General features: G+C 35.2%; 1 protein-coding gene across 7 annotated transcripts in view; it reads left to right on the forward strand.

Annotated features, from left to right (window-relative positions):
- Positions 1-15,488, forward strand: part of CEP350 (centrosomal protein 350) — a 110,388-nt gene that overhangs the window by 11,098 nt on the left and 83,802 nt on the right. For 5 of the 7 annotated variants that reach the window (XM_053663672.1, XM_037145626.2, XM_053663674.1 and 2 more), the window contains exons 2-7: positions 3,374-3,459; positions 4,249-4,295; positions 5,534-5,648; positions 6,458-6,617; positions 10,124-10,746; positions 14,621-14,734. In XM_053663672.1, the coding sequence (XP_053519647.1) occupies positions 3,387-3,459; positions 4,249-4,295; positions 5,534-5,648; positions 6,458-6,617; positions 10,124-10,746; positions 14,621-14,734 (1,132 nt within the window). In that variant the 5' untranslated portion in view covers positions 3,374-3,386. Of the gene's footprint in view, positions 1-3,370; positions 3,460-4,238; positions 4,296-5,533; positions 5,649-6,457; positions 6,618-10,123; positions 10,747-14,620; positions 14,735-15,488 lie in introns of those variants that run through there. The other 2 variants (XM_053663673.1, XM_053663678.1) reach the window with 2 other exon arrangements.

Raw genomic sequence — 15,488 nt, forward strand, 5'->3', positions numbered from 1 at the left:
CTGAAGATGCATTTTGACAATATAGTGGCATCAAAGACATTTTTTGCGCACTAACCTTAATACCAATCCACACATGTACCCAAGTTAAAAAAATAAGCCATGTGTGTTATGTTATATTTTAATAAATGTGTGTTTGGATATATGGATATATAGCATGTGTTTGTACTGTACTTTGCTGTGTATAATGTGACTTTTTTGCCCAAATTTTTGTAGGAAAAATAAGGATGCGCATTATACATTGGTAGTACCTGAAATTCCTCGTATTGGTCCTTGTGTTTTGTAATTATTTGTTACATAAAATTTCTTGTACCATAGTATATTCACAAATAAATGCTAAAAAATTCTTTATAATACAAAAAACAAGTACCTAAGTATAGATAAGTAACATACTAAATTAAAAATTAAAACGAACAGTTTTTTCCCTGGACGTTTAGGCCAACAGTGTGGGCACACACCGTACATCGGAGTGTGTTCACTGTGCACGGCAGAGTGTGCTGTGTGTTGCGTCTTGTTCAGTGTGGGAAAGGTCTTGTTTCAGTTTTGAGGGAAGTTTTATTATATTGTAGTTTTATTATAGAGGTACTTTTTTTAGATTTTTAATTTTCTCATTTTTAGAAAAGCTAATTATAAATGTGTGGTTTGAATATGAATAGTAGATGCAAAAATAGGATGGTTAAAGGGTAATAAAGGTGAGAAAGGGAGGAATAGAAGTCAGATAAGAGATTAATATGGAAAATGAAAAGTAGGAGGGGAAAACATAACAAAAGGAAATAGGTAAATGGAAGAAGAAAAATATAGTACTGATGTTTGAAGAGAATATGCTATATTTGTTTTTTAGGGAATAGATATAAATGTTTCCCTAATTTTAAGCAAATTTTCTTAAATGAGACTGTACTAGAGAGTGAAAGATCAGAGATGTTAGCAGAGGAGGAAAAAGTACTAGGAGCCCCACCTCCCCCTTTCGACTCACTTTTACCTTTCGGATTTTAGAAGGAATGCTGTGGTGTGGGTTTTAAGAGAAGGAATGCATTAACTTTCCTGATTGAATTAATCAAATATGATCGAGGACAGTGTGTCTGGATTTCCATTTTTAATAATTTCAGTTTCTGTGTTAGGATTCTGGCTGCTTACTGTCCCATGGATACTGTGCGCCCTGGAATCTTTGCTACGGGGATTCAATATAGGTCGGTCAGATAGAGTTCAGGTCTGCTGAGGATGGGTTGGTAGCGACATCGCCATACTTCCAGAATCAGGGAACTTGATTGCTAACAGACACAGAATTCTTAACAAGGTAGATGTGTTTGCCAAATTGTAGTTAGCCTGGTAGTTAGCAGTATTATTTCTCTAGTAATTCTTGCAAAGAATGGGTTCAGCTGGGGCTACACCATTCCCCTCTAAAAGACACTGAGATTTTTTTGTGAGATTAGAGCCATGGGTCAGGTAGTTATTGTTTGCTCTGGGTGAGTAGCTGGGAGAAATGTCTTCTCCCTTTCTGAGTAGTTTCTGCAGTTCAGTGAATCTGGATGACAGTGTTTTATTGCTCCAGCTTAACTGCTCATTACTTTGTTCATGTCCAAAGAGTGAATAAATGACCCTCCAGTGCAGTTTATACATAGTTCTTGTAGTGGGTTTTTTTGGCCTAATCATAATAAGGCTTTTACTTGGTTGTAGCCAGAGTAATGACATTATCTTTTTCTTCAACCTTCTGATTCATTTCACATTCAAATGCCTCCCATTGTTTTCATGGTATCATACATTTAGCTTATTGTATGGCCACCTGTAGCCTTCTTTTCTCTATTATCATCAGCAAGGGCAATTATGCTTTTTGTGTGTGTGCCTTGTAATTTTACCAAAATTTACAGGTTATTTGCAAATTACTATATGAATGTCATTTCCCTGTTTTCCTTTCCTGTCCTTCCCTTTTTCTTTTTCTTTTTCTTTTTCTTTTCTACCTCCCTCCTTCCCTCCCTCCCTTCCTTTCTTCTCCTGGCTTAGGGACCTAGCAAGGTATGTTGTGTTCCTCTTCCTTTTTTATGAGTAGTTTTCCAGTGTGGCTTTTTAAACTCCTCTTCTTTTTTTTTTTTTTTTTTTTTATAATGGTTTTTTTTTTTTTTTTTAAATTTACCCCCCTCCCATTCCTATTCATGCCTTCACTGGCAGTCCTGTCCTTGATTCTTCTTTATTCTTTTCTGTTTAAATTGAGATCCTAACAGCTTCCAACACTACCATTTGTTTTATCTGTTGATTGAACGGCTCTGTTGATATGAAAATGAATCAGAAGATATAGTCTTCAAGGACATCCTCGTGTGGACACTGATGCATATATGCTACTTCTAATTTTATTATATAACCATTGGTTATATAATATACAGTTATATATAACTGTTATACTGTTATATATATATACAGTGAAGAAAGATAACAAGGGGCTTGACTATAAAATTAAGGTTGAGGAGGCTTCCCAGGTTGGAACTTTATCCCATAGTTGATAGTCATTGAAGAATTATAAAAGCAGATTTGTTAAATCCTATTTTAGAAACATAACTTTGGTTGTAGTATGAAGAACAGATTAGGAGTAGAATAATTTAGGAGGCTTTTAATCATAATTTAGCTGAAAAAGTGATGCTCTGAATAGAGGCAAGGGGAAGAGAGAAATTAGAGAAATATCTTAAAATTTTTTTCAACAGGTTGATTGGGGCATATTTTATGTACCATATCAGAAAAACATTTTAAAGACAGTATTGTCTACCTCTCTTAATTCCTCTAATTTCAGATTACAGATTACAGGTTACAGATTAAATAGGCAAAAGAAAACACACAAATGTTCAGTAAATAAATAATTCCAAAATTTCCATGTGGTTATAGAATAAATTTGTTGTCATGTTGCCTATAAAACATTTAACTGGGAAGGTAGTTTCTTTATTGTCCAAGAAATAATTTTCAGTAAGTTTAATCTGTTTGATTTGGTAAACACTTTAAAGTGGTTAGAAAAGGCACTTGGCAAATTAAAATTTGCACTTTAAAGATAGAGTTTTGACAAATTAGATTCTTTTCTTTCCATGAAGAAATTTTTTTCATTGTACTTTTTTCCACAATAATGTTTTTCTATTTTTATAGAAAATGATGATTTTTATACATACTCTTACATAAAGATTTATATATATATATATATATATATATATATATATATATATTCTTATATGAAGAATAGACTTACTTAGACTGTCAGGAACTCTTAAGAGGGTGTAAAGATAACTTTTAGAGATAACAAAATCCTTTTCTGACTTTAATGAAAGGCAAGATAAGTCAGAACGTTTTCTTTACTAACATTACAGTATTGATACTCAGTGAATGCTTGATGGTGTGCTTGCAGGTAAATTGGCAGGATGAGGAGCAGCAAATCAAAAGAGGTGCCTTTACCAAATCCAAGGAACTCTCAAAGGAAGGATACTGTTCAAGGTATGATTTGTTTTTTCTAAACTGAATTTAATTCCTTGTGTAGGTCATATGTATAAAATTCTGGGCTAATTAATAAATGAAAATTATACAAATGTTTTGATTTATAAAAGGGGATACCTAATTTTAAATTTTAATTTTTAAAAAAATTTTATTTCTTAGAGAGAGAGAGAGAGAAAGAGACATTGATTTGTTATCTTTCCTGGAAGATTGAAGTCTGGAGTATTCTCATCTTTACTCATTATAATATGAAATGTCATACAATGTAAAATTTTATATTTGTTTAGCTCATTATGGTAGATTGTTGGAGATGTATAATGGGAATGTGGGTGGGCGTTAGTCCAGCTCTTCTGAGGACTAATGGGACCAATGTCTAATGTAGCTCTGAACCATATATCAGGAAGCTCAACTTTACTGCATGGGAAAATAACCATGTTTTAGCCCTGGCTGGTGTGGCTCATGGGATTGAGTGCTAGCCTGCAAACCACATGTCTGGGTTGTGGGCCAGGTCCCCAGTAGAGGGCTTGTGAGAGGCAACCACACATTGATATTTCCCTTCCTCGCTTTTTCCCTCTCTCTAAACAAACAAACAAACAAGCAAACAAAGAAACAAACAAAATCTTTTAAGAAAAAGAACCATGTTTTGGCTTTATATAATAAAGTACTTGCTGAGGACTAGTTCTGCCTAATAAAGTGGTTCTCAAGCTCTGAGTGCATTTGGGATCTTACTAAAATGCAGATTCTAAGGTCAACTTCAGAGATTGTGATTTAATAAATATCAGTGTTCCCCAGCAGATACAACCACATCGTGGGATGCACTTTCTCAGACCAAAGCTGCTGTAAGTAGTTAGAGTTCCATTCCTTTCCTTCTGTTTTAAAGTTGATTACTTGTTAATGATCGAATAGATTAAATTTTTTCTATAGCTCTTTTTAGTAGAAAATAATGTTAACATTTTGGTAAGAAGTTATGTATCATATATTACAAAATGAGCATTAATGGCAACTATTAAATAGTAAAAGAAAATCAAGACACTTCAGGTGTCAGGAACATTAACACCATGGCATACAAAACATTAAAATACTTTGTGCTATTTATTTTCTGTATTAGCTTTGCTCATTTGGTATGTTGAAGTGAAGATTTAAAACATGGAATGAATTGAGGAGGGTGAGGCTATGTGGAAGGCTCAGAGTCAGGGAATGAACTGCTACCTCGTGAATGGACTGCGAGTCGCCTGTTGCAGCAGTGGTGGCGGGCCTCTCAGCGCTGCCGCAGAGGGACTGTGGGCAGCCTGTTCTCATTTGTGTTCCGTCCAGTCTTGTCGGGGGTGTAGGAGTCCCCTCGAAGGGAGACCCTTTCCTTTTCTTTTCCATTTGCTTTCTGGCCCATTCCTTTTCTAGTATGTCCTTTTTGTTTTCTTTTGTATCCTACCTGAATTTGAATCACCTATGTCTTTGCTGTTTGAATGTGGTATTCTCTGTCCCCTAATCTTTTGAACTGCTTTGAAAATCAATCTGGAAAAGGTAATACTATAACCTAGATTTGGTCATAATACAAAGTCTAATTTAGACCCCATAAATAGCAATAGATATTCTCTCTTTCTACATTATAATGTAGGAACAGCTTCTGTCTCCCAATTTAATTTAGAGCTAAACTAACTGACAGCTGAACTGTTAGTTGTTTTTCAGAATGGTTGCTTTTTTTTTTTTTAAAGAATTTTGAAGGGTAAGGGGCTCAGTAGAAATGGGGGAGGGAGACCCTGATACAGAAGTGTTATGGGAGTGGTGTGATTTTGTGAGCCCATTGTACTGCAAACTTTCCTGAAACTTTTTAAGTCTTCAGAATCTTTTTTAGTTTCTTGTCTAAATTTGGGCATTGTTGCGCCAGTTGTTAGTAGAGCCGAAAGTAGTAAATAATGAAAAAAAGTATTTTTTTGTTCATTACAGTAAAATACTCTTTAAATTTTTTTCTACTTTGGAGAAAGGTAATGGGTAATATAGTTTTAAATAATTATGTAAATTGATAGTAGCTATTTATTTACCGAATTAACCTGTTTGTTGTGATGGTGTTTAACTTTAGCTGAGACACATTGAAAACAAGTTAGAAGTAACCCCTACAAGTACAGCTGTGTTTGATTCTGTCATGGATACCAAGAAATCTTCTGCAAGTGCTGTTCGAAAAATAAGTAGAAAAGGTATGTATGGGGTGACCACCAAAGATATGAATGTACTCGATGTAAATTTTTTATGCTGTTTCATTTCAGTTTAATTTCTTTTTATAGTCCCATGTATTTGCTTTCTCGCTTGTTAGAGACTAAACCTCATCAGCATGTGTTTTTCCCTTGAGTACTGAGTCGTTATGAAGCAGCCTCAACTTCAGTGTCTGTGGGTGATGTTTCCCCCGTCTTTTAATTAGGGGTTTAGCACCACTGCATCACCTTTGACAGTGAATCTTCACTTGTTTTTTTAGTGGTGAGAATTTGATTTTGAGGCTTTGGGGTTATATATGTCTTTTTAAAAGAATTCTCAGGTCTTTATGTCACTTTGAAATTTAATTGGGGTTTACAATCACAAATGGAATGTCCGACTCATGGATACTATCATACGTTCACACTGAGTCGGTGTTCACCTTGTTTACCTTTCATAATTCTGTGGTTTCCTAGTCAGTGGGCTGCAACCTGTAGGTTAGTACTCCCCACTGAAACTGTGATTTTATTTTGACCTGTAAATCTGTGGTGTTTTTTCTAATACTTCTTTTTTTGAGTGAGAGCCTTTGGCAAAAAGGAATTTTATATGTCAAATTTTATTTTGCATAATATCTTTTTCTGTAGATTGATTTACTATAAGAATTTAAATAAACCCTGAATGTCTTTCATCTACTTTGATAATATTCAGCTAGAGATTCCAGCAGTAATAGATACTAAGTTATTTTCTTAGACCCATGCCAAATTCAGAGACAGTCGTATTTTATATTATATGTTCTCACAGACGTTTTTCCCTGCAGATGGTAGATACCTGGATGATTCTTGGCTTAACGCTCCCATATCCAAATCTTCTAAATCACGGAAGGAGAAATCTCGCAGTCCTCTCAGAGTTACCACCCTGGAGAGTAACGTGAAGAGAAATAATCGTGTGGAATTCCGAGAACCTTTGGCTTCTTACAGGTTAATGTTTAAAAAAAATAAGTTATCTAATTGGGCTAGCCCAGAATATTTACAGCAAGCTTATAGTCTAATATCTGAACTTTTTATAGTGCTCTGGCTCTGCTAATATTACCTTTCATTAAAAAAAATAAAGCATACATCTTCTATATTATGAAGTACTGATTTTTCTACTCTCATTGATTAAATATTTTGGGAGCGCCCTGGCTGGGTAGCTCAGTTGATTAGAGCATCATCCCAGTATGCTAAGATTGTGGGTTCAATCTCTGTACAGGGCACATACATTAAGCAACCAATCAATGCACAAATGAGTGGAACAACAAATCGGTGTTTCTCTCTCTCTCTCTCTCTCTCTCTCTCAAAATCAATAAAAAACAATATTTGCTCCAGGCCACTACCACCATTGTAGTAACTGTGTTTCCTATAGTCAAATTATTCAGGAAATGTTGCTTCCCCCTGCTTAATATCTCTGATTGGATGTTCTACATAATGAATTTCATATGGCTTAGTTTTCTTCTTTTTCTGATAGCATTAATCAGTTACTTAAATTTTCTTCTTGGGAATATGGGTTGATACATTGTTTGACCTTAGCTAGTGGCTTTTTTCAGCAGCTTATTTAGATATTCAAGCTTGATGTATGAATTTTAATAGTGTGGATGATATAAGATGCTTTGTGTTATTAGATAGCTGATAATTTAGGATATTCAACAGATAAAATTATCAAATTTTGTATTTGAGGGATATTTTACTAATAATATGCATGTGTTTGTGCTGTTGGGTAGCAAATAGTAATAAGTAATAAACACTGAACATTACTTTTTTTTGTTTTACTTATAAGCATTTTTAGTGTTTTAAAGTGTCAATAAATCAAGGAGTTTCATGATGGTGCTTGATAGTACAGGGTGATGGAGGTGGACTACAAGGTCAGTTTTCAATATGGTCAATTTGATGCAGTTTTGAAATATTGGGTGAGAATACTCGGTGGACATTTGAAAATCTGGGTGGGGTGTATGTGGAAAGGTCAGGGCTGGGAGTATAAATTTGGGCATTGTCACTAGTGTCATACTGATAAAAATGGTAAAAAAAATGTAAAGAGAAGGCTAGGGACTTAATCTGGGTAGAAATTCATAGTTTAGAAAAAAAAGAAAGGTAAAATTTGAAAAATAATCAGAGTTCATAATCTTGAACCAGAAAAATATCGCCCTGGCTGGTGTAGCTCTGTGGATTGAGTGCGGGCCTGCAAACCACATGATCGCAGTTCAATTCCTAGTCAGGGCACGTGCCTGGGTTGCAGGCCAGTTCCCAGCAGGGGACTCACAAGAGGCAACCATATATTGATATTTCTCTCCTTCTCTTCTTCCCTTCCCCTCTAAAGATAAATAAATAAAATCTTTAAAAAAAAAATTAAGCAAGTTGCCTGGAAACATAATCACTATCAGAAGTGAAACTAAATTACTGACCTTTTATGTGTCTATTGTAATGTTTTTCTACTAAGAATACTACCTAATATTTAAAATTATGTAAATTATGTATCTTTTATGAAAAAATACTTATAGCTGCGAATAGAATGCCCTTCACATGGCCAGCTCCCTTCATCACTTCAAACTCACCTTTCATCACCTTACATATGAAATATTGTGAGATCTGTTTCTGCCCCACTCCAGTCCCCCAGCCTGTTTAACCCTTCTGTGCTGCTGTGATGCTGTATATCTTCCTATATTTCAAATTGCGTTGTTTTGATTCCTTATCTACCCATTGCATTAATTTATATAAAGCTGTAAGTCTGTCTTATTCTCAAAGCACTAATGTCTGTCATCTATTAAGTATTTCATAATTATTTTCCCAGTATTTTACTATTAACATTTTTATATTTACAGAAATGTTGAAAGAATTGTGTATTGAATACCCTTATATGTAGTTAGCAGATGTTTAGCGAATGAATGAATCAGTCCTCCCCTCCCCTCCCCTCCCCTCCCCTCCCCTCCCCTCCCCTCCCCTCCCTCCCCTCCCCTCCCTCCCCTCCCCTCCCCTCCCCTCCCCTCCCCTCCCCTCCCCTCCCCTCCCCTCCCCTCCCCTCCCTCCCTTCCCCTCCCCTTCCCCTCCCCTCCCCTTTCTGTGTTCTTCCCTTTTTAAGATTTAGCCATGATATGTAACCTGTCTTTTTATGCTTTATTTTATTCTCTACATGTGCTAATTTTAGACCTAAATCATTTTAACCTAATTGTTATTATAGTCTGGTCAAAATAGTGAAAATAATTTCACTTAGTCTTGATATTTAGTGGAAGCTACAGGACTCAGTTCTCAGCCCCCATCTTATTTAATAATCAGCCACTCAGAACAGGGCCTAATGTGTTTTGGGTCATGGACCCCTGGGATAATCTGATGAAAGCGGTAGACTATCTCCTTAGAAAAATACACATACTCAAATACAATGGATATGGTTTATATAATCACCATGATATGCTGTAATAATTTTTGTGGCAGTTTTATGCCTTTAAACAGAACATCTAGATCAGTGCTATACAGTAGGCCCATTAATGTGGCCACATGTGTAATATAAGCATTTACAGTAGTTACATACACACACACAGATGTTTTACATTCTTTTGTTTTTTAAAATCTTTTGAATCATGTGTAATTTACATTATAGCACATCACAAGTTGGATTAGCCATATTTGAAGTGCACAATAGCCACACGTGACAGACATCGACTCTTTCAGACATGGCAGGTCCTGGTCATTGTATTGTGTGCTTTTGTAATTTTGTTGGGTGTTTTATCGTGATTCAAATGCTCTTCTTACCGCTGAGGCCTTTTTGTCTTCATTAACCTCTCTCTTAATAAACTGGTTCTGTTCCTAAAATACAACTTAATTGGAATGATGTGTGAAATAAAAATAGTCTCTGAAGGAAGACTTTTGCTAGTGTTTTTATGAATAGAGAATATGGACTTTGTGATATGCACTTTGGCTGTGTTTAGTCCTTTTGCTTACTCTGAAATTTCTAGGTTTGCTTTACATGGTTTGAAGCTGCCAAAAATGGTCAGTGGTTCAGAGAGATTTGAATTTACTAACCACATCTATTTGAAGGAAAATATTTATTGTACCTTTACTTTATTTCTGTTCCATCTGTTTGTTAATTTGGTACATTATTTAGAATTTACACATAAGAAGTGCCAGTAAAGGAGTAAAATACACATTTTGGTAAAAGGTGTCAAGTGAATATCCAAAATCAGATTGTAACCCTATTTTCTGGCATTCTTAAGGAACTTTCTCCACACATCTTTTCCATTTTTCTTATTTTTTTATATTCAGATTATGATTTAGAATTTGATAGAAGGGTCATTGAGTCTTAATATTAGTAATGGTTATTTTATTAGTTTTAACTTTCTGGAATTTCTGGGGGGGGTTTGGTCTCTAATTTTACTCGAGAGTTCACCATTTGTAAGACTAGTTTTAGTTTGACTGTTTCTTGTACTTTTTATTTAAAACTTATTATTTTTTAATTATAGGGAAATTCATGGCATACCTTCCAATATAAGTCCCAGCCCTTTAGAATCAAAGCATGTATATCTTGTGGATGCTAATGAAGAAAAGCCTGAGAATGGGAATCGGATGGTAAGCAGCCGAGAAGAACGAAATATGCGTTGCTGTGATCTTGAAAGTTCCCAATCATCTGTCATCGATGATACTGTTGTTAGGTTTTTAAATGATCGACCAGCAATTGATGCATTGCAAAATTCTGAAAGTTTGATTAAGATGTCAGCTTCTATGAGAACTGAGGAAGAAAAGCCTAATAGGACAAAAGGAAATGAGAATAATCTGAAGGCTTCCGTCAGTAATGTGGGCCGTGATGTCGATCCCAAAGTGCTGCAGCTGACTGACTCTTCTCCCTCTTCTACTAGTACTTCTAATTCCCAAAGATTAGATATCTTAAAGAGGCGACAACATGATGTCAAACTGGAAAAACTCAAGGAGCGGATTAGGAAACAGTGGGAACACTCAGAAGAAACGCGTGGCCGGGGCCAGAACCTGGGTCACGTTGACCACCCAGTGATGGTCGTTAATGTCGATAGCTCAGTGACCGCGAAAGTCAGGAAAGTGGCAACAGCACCGCCTGCTCCTGTGTATAAAGGTTTGTGATCAGTCCTGGTGTCTTTTTCTTCCTGCCTCCCCCCCCCCCCCCGTCTCCTCCCAGTGGTATTTGAGTAGAGGCGATCCTCTTTAGAACAGATAAGAAATTAATTCAAGGTGCAGGTTAAAAATGCAGGCTTCTGGATCCTACCTTAGACCTAAATCAGAATTTCTGGGGATAGAGCCCAGAACTGGAATTTTTAATTAGTTCAGCAGGCCCACTATATGAACATTTAATAAGTTGAACAAAAGAAGAAATAAGAACTAGTATGTTTTCAGGGAACTGAAAGAGTATTCTCTTACTCTGTCATTGTATTTGGATTGTTGTTAGGAATTCTTTCAGAAGTAATATTCAAAAGATAATTCAATCAGTTTAGTTAATATTTGGTTACAGGATATTTTGGCACAGACATTCGGTTCATGTTGTGGTAACTTTCAAGTTTTGACATGGGTTTTTCCCCCGTGTTTAAGAATAATATTTAAGTCACATTTATTCCAACATTAATAGCTTTCCATTGAGAAAAAGCTTTTCAGAGAGAATTTCTGTTTTTAGCCAGCTCAAGTGTTTATGTATGGTGTTTTTAAGGAGTTTGTATTTTTATGTTCCTGAAATTAATTTCCTAGGGTTATCATGTAAAGTTTCTAATAAATAGTTAATTCGTAGATCATGTTAGTCTGTGTTAAGCTTTAGTCCTGAAAACTTCTGCCATTGTAACCTTTCTTTTGTGCATATTTTTTAAAGTTCAGTTTTTCTAGATAAATGTATGATGATCAAATATTGTCAAAATTTGTTTCTTCTGTTAATTTTAAGTTATTAACAAGCCAAGACAGTTTTCACTGTAGTCAGTTGTGTTTTGTATTTTTACTAAGTATAATTTTTCTCTGACCCCTTTTTAAATTTTTAGTCCTGAATTGCTTTTAGTCATTTTTTCCTGCAGAATAAATATTACTGTATACAGTTAGAGCAATTACCAGCTTTATTTTGTAGCATATCATGTTTTATTAGTGATATCCATTGTAAATTAGATTAAAATGGGTAATTTGCATTTTATTCTAGCTACTTCATGATGAAATCTTGAGCAGTTCCCTTTAGAAAGAATACTGAAAAAAATCACTCTGTTATCCATGGTTGGTCTGATGCGTTAGTAACGAAACTCTCTCTACCCTTTAGTTATTTGTGTACCATGTAGTCATTGTCCACACTGTTGACAAGAGCAAGTAGTGAATGGTGGGGTCAGAATGTTCTTGTTGGTCTGAAATAGTGAGTGATTCTCCAGAACTTTTGCTATACTTATATCAGACCCATTAAATGCATATGGTACATTTAAGATTTGTTCGTTCTAGAAGTTCTGAAATTCTAGCTATTCTACTAAGGCAAAGTTAAGATGGTCAGTTTGAATCCATATGTTATTTAATCTAAACTGATAGTTTCATTTGTTCAAATACATAATAAAAATTCACTTTTTAATTATGAAGTTCAGAAGTCAAAAATGAAAAGGGTGGACCTCGAAAAGCTCTTTTGCTTCAGCCACCTGGTCCCTTTTCTGGAGGTCACTGTGTATTTTCCAGAAATAATATTTTTTTCCGAGATAATTTTTGCATATACAGAAATAAGAGAGTTAGTTTATTTATTTTCTCTTTTTTTATACAGTTGTTAACATACTAAAACCATTTAAACTTTGGATTTTCATTTATGTTTTTGTGCACTTTTTTTTTAAGGCGACTTTGGAAATGTTCTATGATTCTGCTCTAAAATTTGAAGTACTAAACAGAAATGGTGTTTATGTGATTCTTTCTTGTCTTATACTTAGTTGTTTGCATATCTTTTTTTCTCCTGGTATAATTGCCCATGAATGTTAAGAGCCTATATAAGTCATCCTTACTTTATTTCAGGGCCTAATACAATGTCTTGGATGTAAGTGCCCAGTAAATTTTTTATTCTATTTAATCAATTCAACTAGTCAGTAAAAAAGTGAAGAAAGAATGGAAATAAAGACTGGAGGACAGAAAGAGAAACTGATAGAGACATTGAAAGCTTCTTGAAGTTAACTTACAAGTAAAGATGCGAGTATAAAGAAAGGCTCTCATGCAGATAAATAGTTCTTAAAGAGGACAGGACAAAGAGTCATAGGGTTGAATGTAGAGAGATGGGAGGGGTTGCTGATGAAGACGTGCTGAGAGAGAGGGAGAGAGACTTGCATAGAATTGCTACACTTTCTTATTACAAACTAGTTTATAGCAGACGGAACACTGTGTACGTTTTTTCCTTATACAGATGTAGGTATAATTGTGTGCCCCTTGCCACAAATGTTAGGTGAAATTAAGATTATGCTATTATGCCCAGGAGCTGAATGGATCATTTACTGTTAGACATGTAGTCAACTTACTAGTACATTTTATCTAACACCTCTAAAGACCTTTTACCAATTTCAATTCCAACTATTCTTTATATTGATTTAATTTTACAAATATTCGTTGGCTGCCAAGTTTTGGATAAGTTGAACCATCTGAAACTATGAATCTTTGCACTACTCTGGGTAACATCCCTGTTCATTGTTTTATTATTTTGTAAAGTAACACTCCAAGTTCAGTGTATTTTATAAAGAGTAGTGATAAATTTGAAGTAGGAAGTCAGAACTAGGAAAAAGCACACGTGTAATGGTTTTTGAGAAATTGGACAAGGATGTTTTAAAGATACATTTTTCACACTTTGGGTGTGTTTTGCTTATGTAGGCAGCAACTGGTCCATTAGTTCAGCCACAGGCAAAATGAGACAGATGTTAGGCATTAGCCTGTCTTCAAAGAAAAGAATAAGTAGTGTAGTCTTTCTTTTAGTCTTGAGATGAATAGTTTATATCTCTGAACTCTATAATTAGCATTTTTAATCACTTAATTTAGTGTTTCTTCATTTCTAGTCTTTTTTGAACAAATATACTATAGATTACTTTATCTCACCGAAGGTTGCTTTTTCCAAATTGGATTTGTCAACACATTATGTGGTAGCTAATTGTGCATTCCTCTCTTAAAAGCTTATAAAGCTGCCCAGCATTATTGGTTACTAGGGAAATGCAAATCAAAACCACAATTGAGATACCATTTCATACCTACTAGGGTGACTGTAATAAAAAAGACAGACAATGACAAGTGTTGTTGAGGATGTGGAGAAATTGGAACCCTCATATAGTGCTGGTGAGGATGTAAAATGGTGCAACTATTTTAGAAAACATTTTGGCAATTTCTCAAAAAGTTAAACAGAGTTACCATATGACCCAGCTATTCCACTCCTATGTATAATACCCAAGGGAATTGAAAACATATGTCTACATAAAAACTTGTACATGAATGTCCATAGCAGCATTATTAATAATAGCCAAAAGATAAGCACCCCCAAATGTCTGTCAGCTGATGAATAGATAACAAATGTTGGCACACCCATACAATGGAATATCACTCAGCAATAAGAAGGAGTAAAGCTTTGATACATGTTAATCAGTGGATGAACACTGAAAACATTGTACTAAGTGAAGAAGCCAGACACAGAAGGTCATGTGTAGTATGATTCTGTTCATATGAAACGTCCAGAATAGGCAAATCCGTAAAGATAGAAAGTAGATTAGCAGTTGCCAGAGAACAGAGATGGTAGCATGGGGAGAGACAGCTAATGTGTACAGGGTTTCTTTTTGGGGAGATGAAATGCTCTGGAACTAGATGATGATAGTTGTATAACTTTGTAAATAATACTGCAAACCACTGAGTTGTATACTTTAGAAGTGAACTTTATACTTTGTTAATTGTATCTCACTTAAAAAGGTACAACAAACAATACTTATAAAGCAGCTTTGATAAGAATGTTCTGTACTGTTGGTATGTATTAGGTTTCAATCCTTCGGAGACCAGGATTCGAACACCTGATGGCAAAGTGTGGCAAGAGGCCGAGTTTCAAAACATGAGCAGAGAACTGTATCGAGACTTAGCACTTCACTTTGCAGGTGAGAGGAAAGCTTTCTAAGGATTTGAGTGTTTCATCGTACATGCTATCTGACTTAAAATATTTAAACATAAAATGGCCACCAGGTTAAAGATATTTCCCTTTTCTAACTACATGGTATACTTAAGTAGTGGTGGTTTTGGGTCCGTCATAAGGCGCCCTTTGCTTCCAGGCTCTGCTCCAGGGTTAAAATTAGCACACATGGCTGATGAGACAGAAACGAGGCTATTTTTAAACTGAAGGACCTTCAGAGTGGGGCCTGTCTGATTTGAAGAAACTAACAGCAGTCTAGTTGAAGTTCATTTCTACTAACCCCTGAGGTGTTTGAAATGGTCAGTAATTTCACAGGCAGCAGATAAGTAGATACTAACGTAAGGGCAGAATGCAGAAAGAAAAAGGAACCTGTTAGGAAGGGAATAATATTAGAGAATTGGAAATAAGAGGAACTTCTGGAAGATTGGAAGGAGGAAATAAGGTTATACTCAAAATGTTGCTACATGTTAAACATCTAGATGATTTTAGACAAGATGCTGGATATTTGGTATTCTGTATTTTTTACAGTTGAGGAAAGAGAGACTCAAAGACTAATTTTTCCAAGGTTGCATAGAGCAGGTAAGGATTGAAGCCAATATTCAAAGCCATCTCTGACTGTAAAGCCTGAGATTTTTCTAGGATGCCCCAGTGGAGATTCTTCTAATAAATTTTGTGGCATTAAGTGTTTAGTCTGCTTTTCCCACTGTAATCAGAACACTGTA

Source organism: Artibeus jamaicensis, unplaced genomic scaffold, assembly GCF_021234435.1.
Source record: "Artibeus jamaicensis isolate MK-2021 breed Jamaican fruit bat unplaced genomic scaffold, CSHL_Jam_final contig_327, whole genome shotgun sequence".
Lineage (NCBI taxonomy): Eukaryota > Metazoa > Chordata > Mammalia > Chiroptera > Phyllostomidae > Artibeus > Artibeus jamaicensis.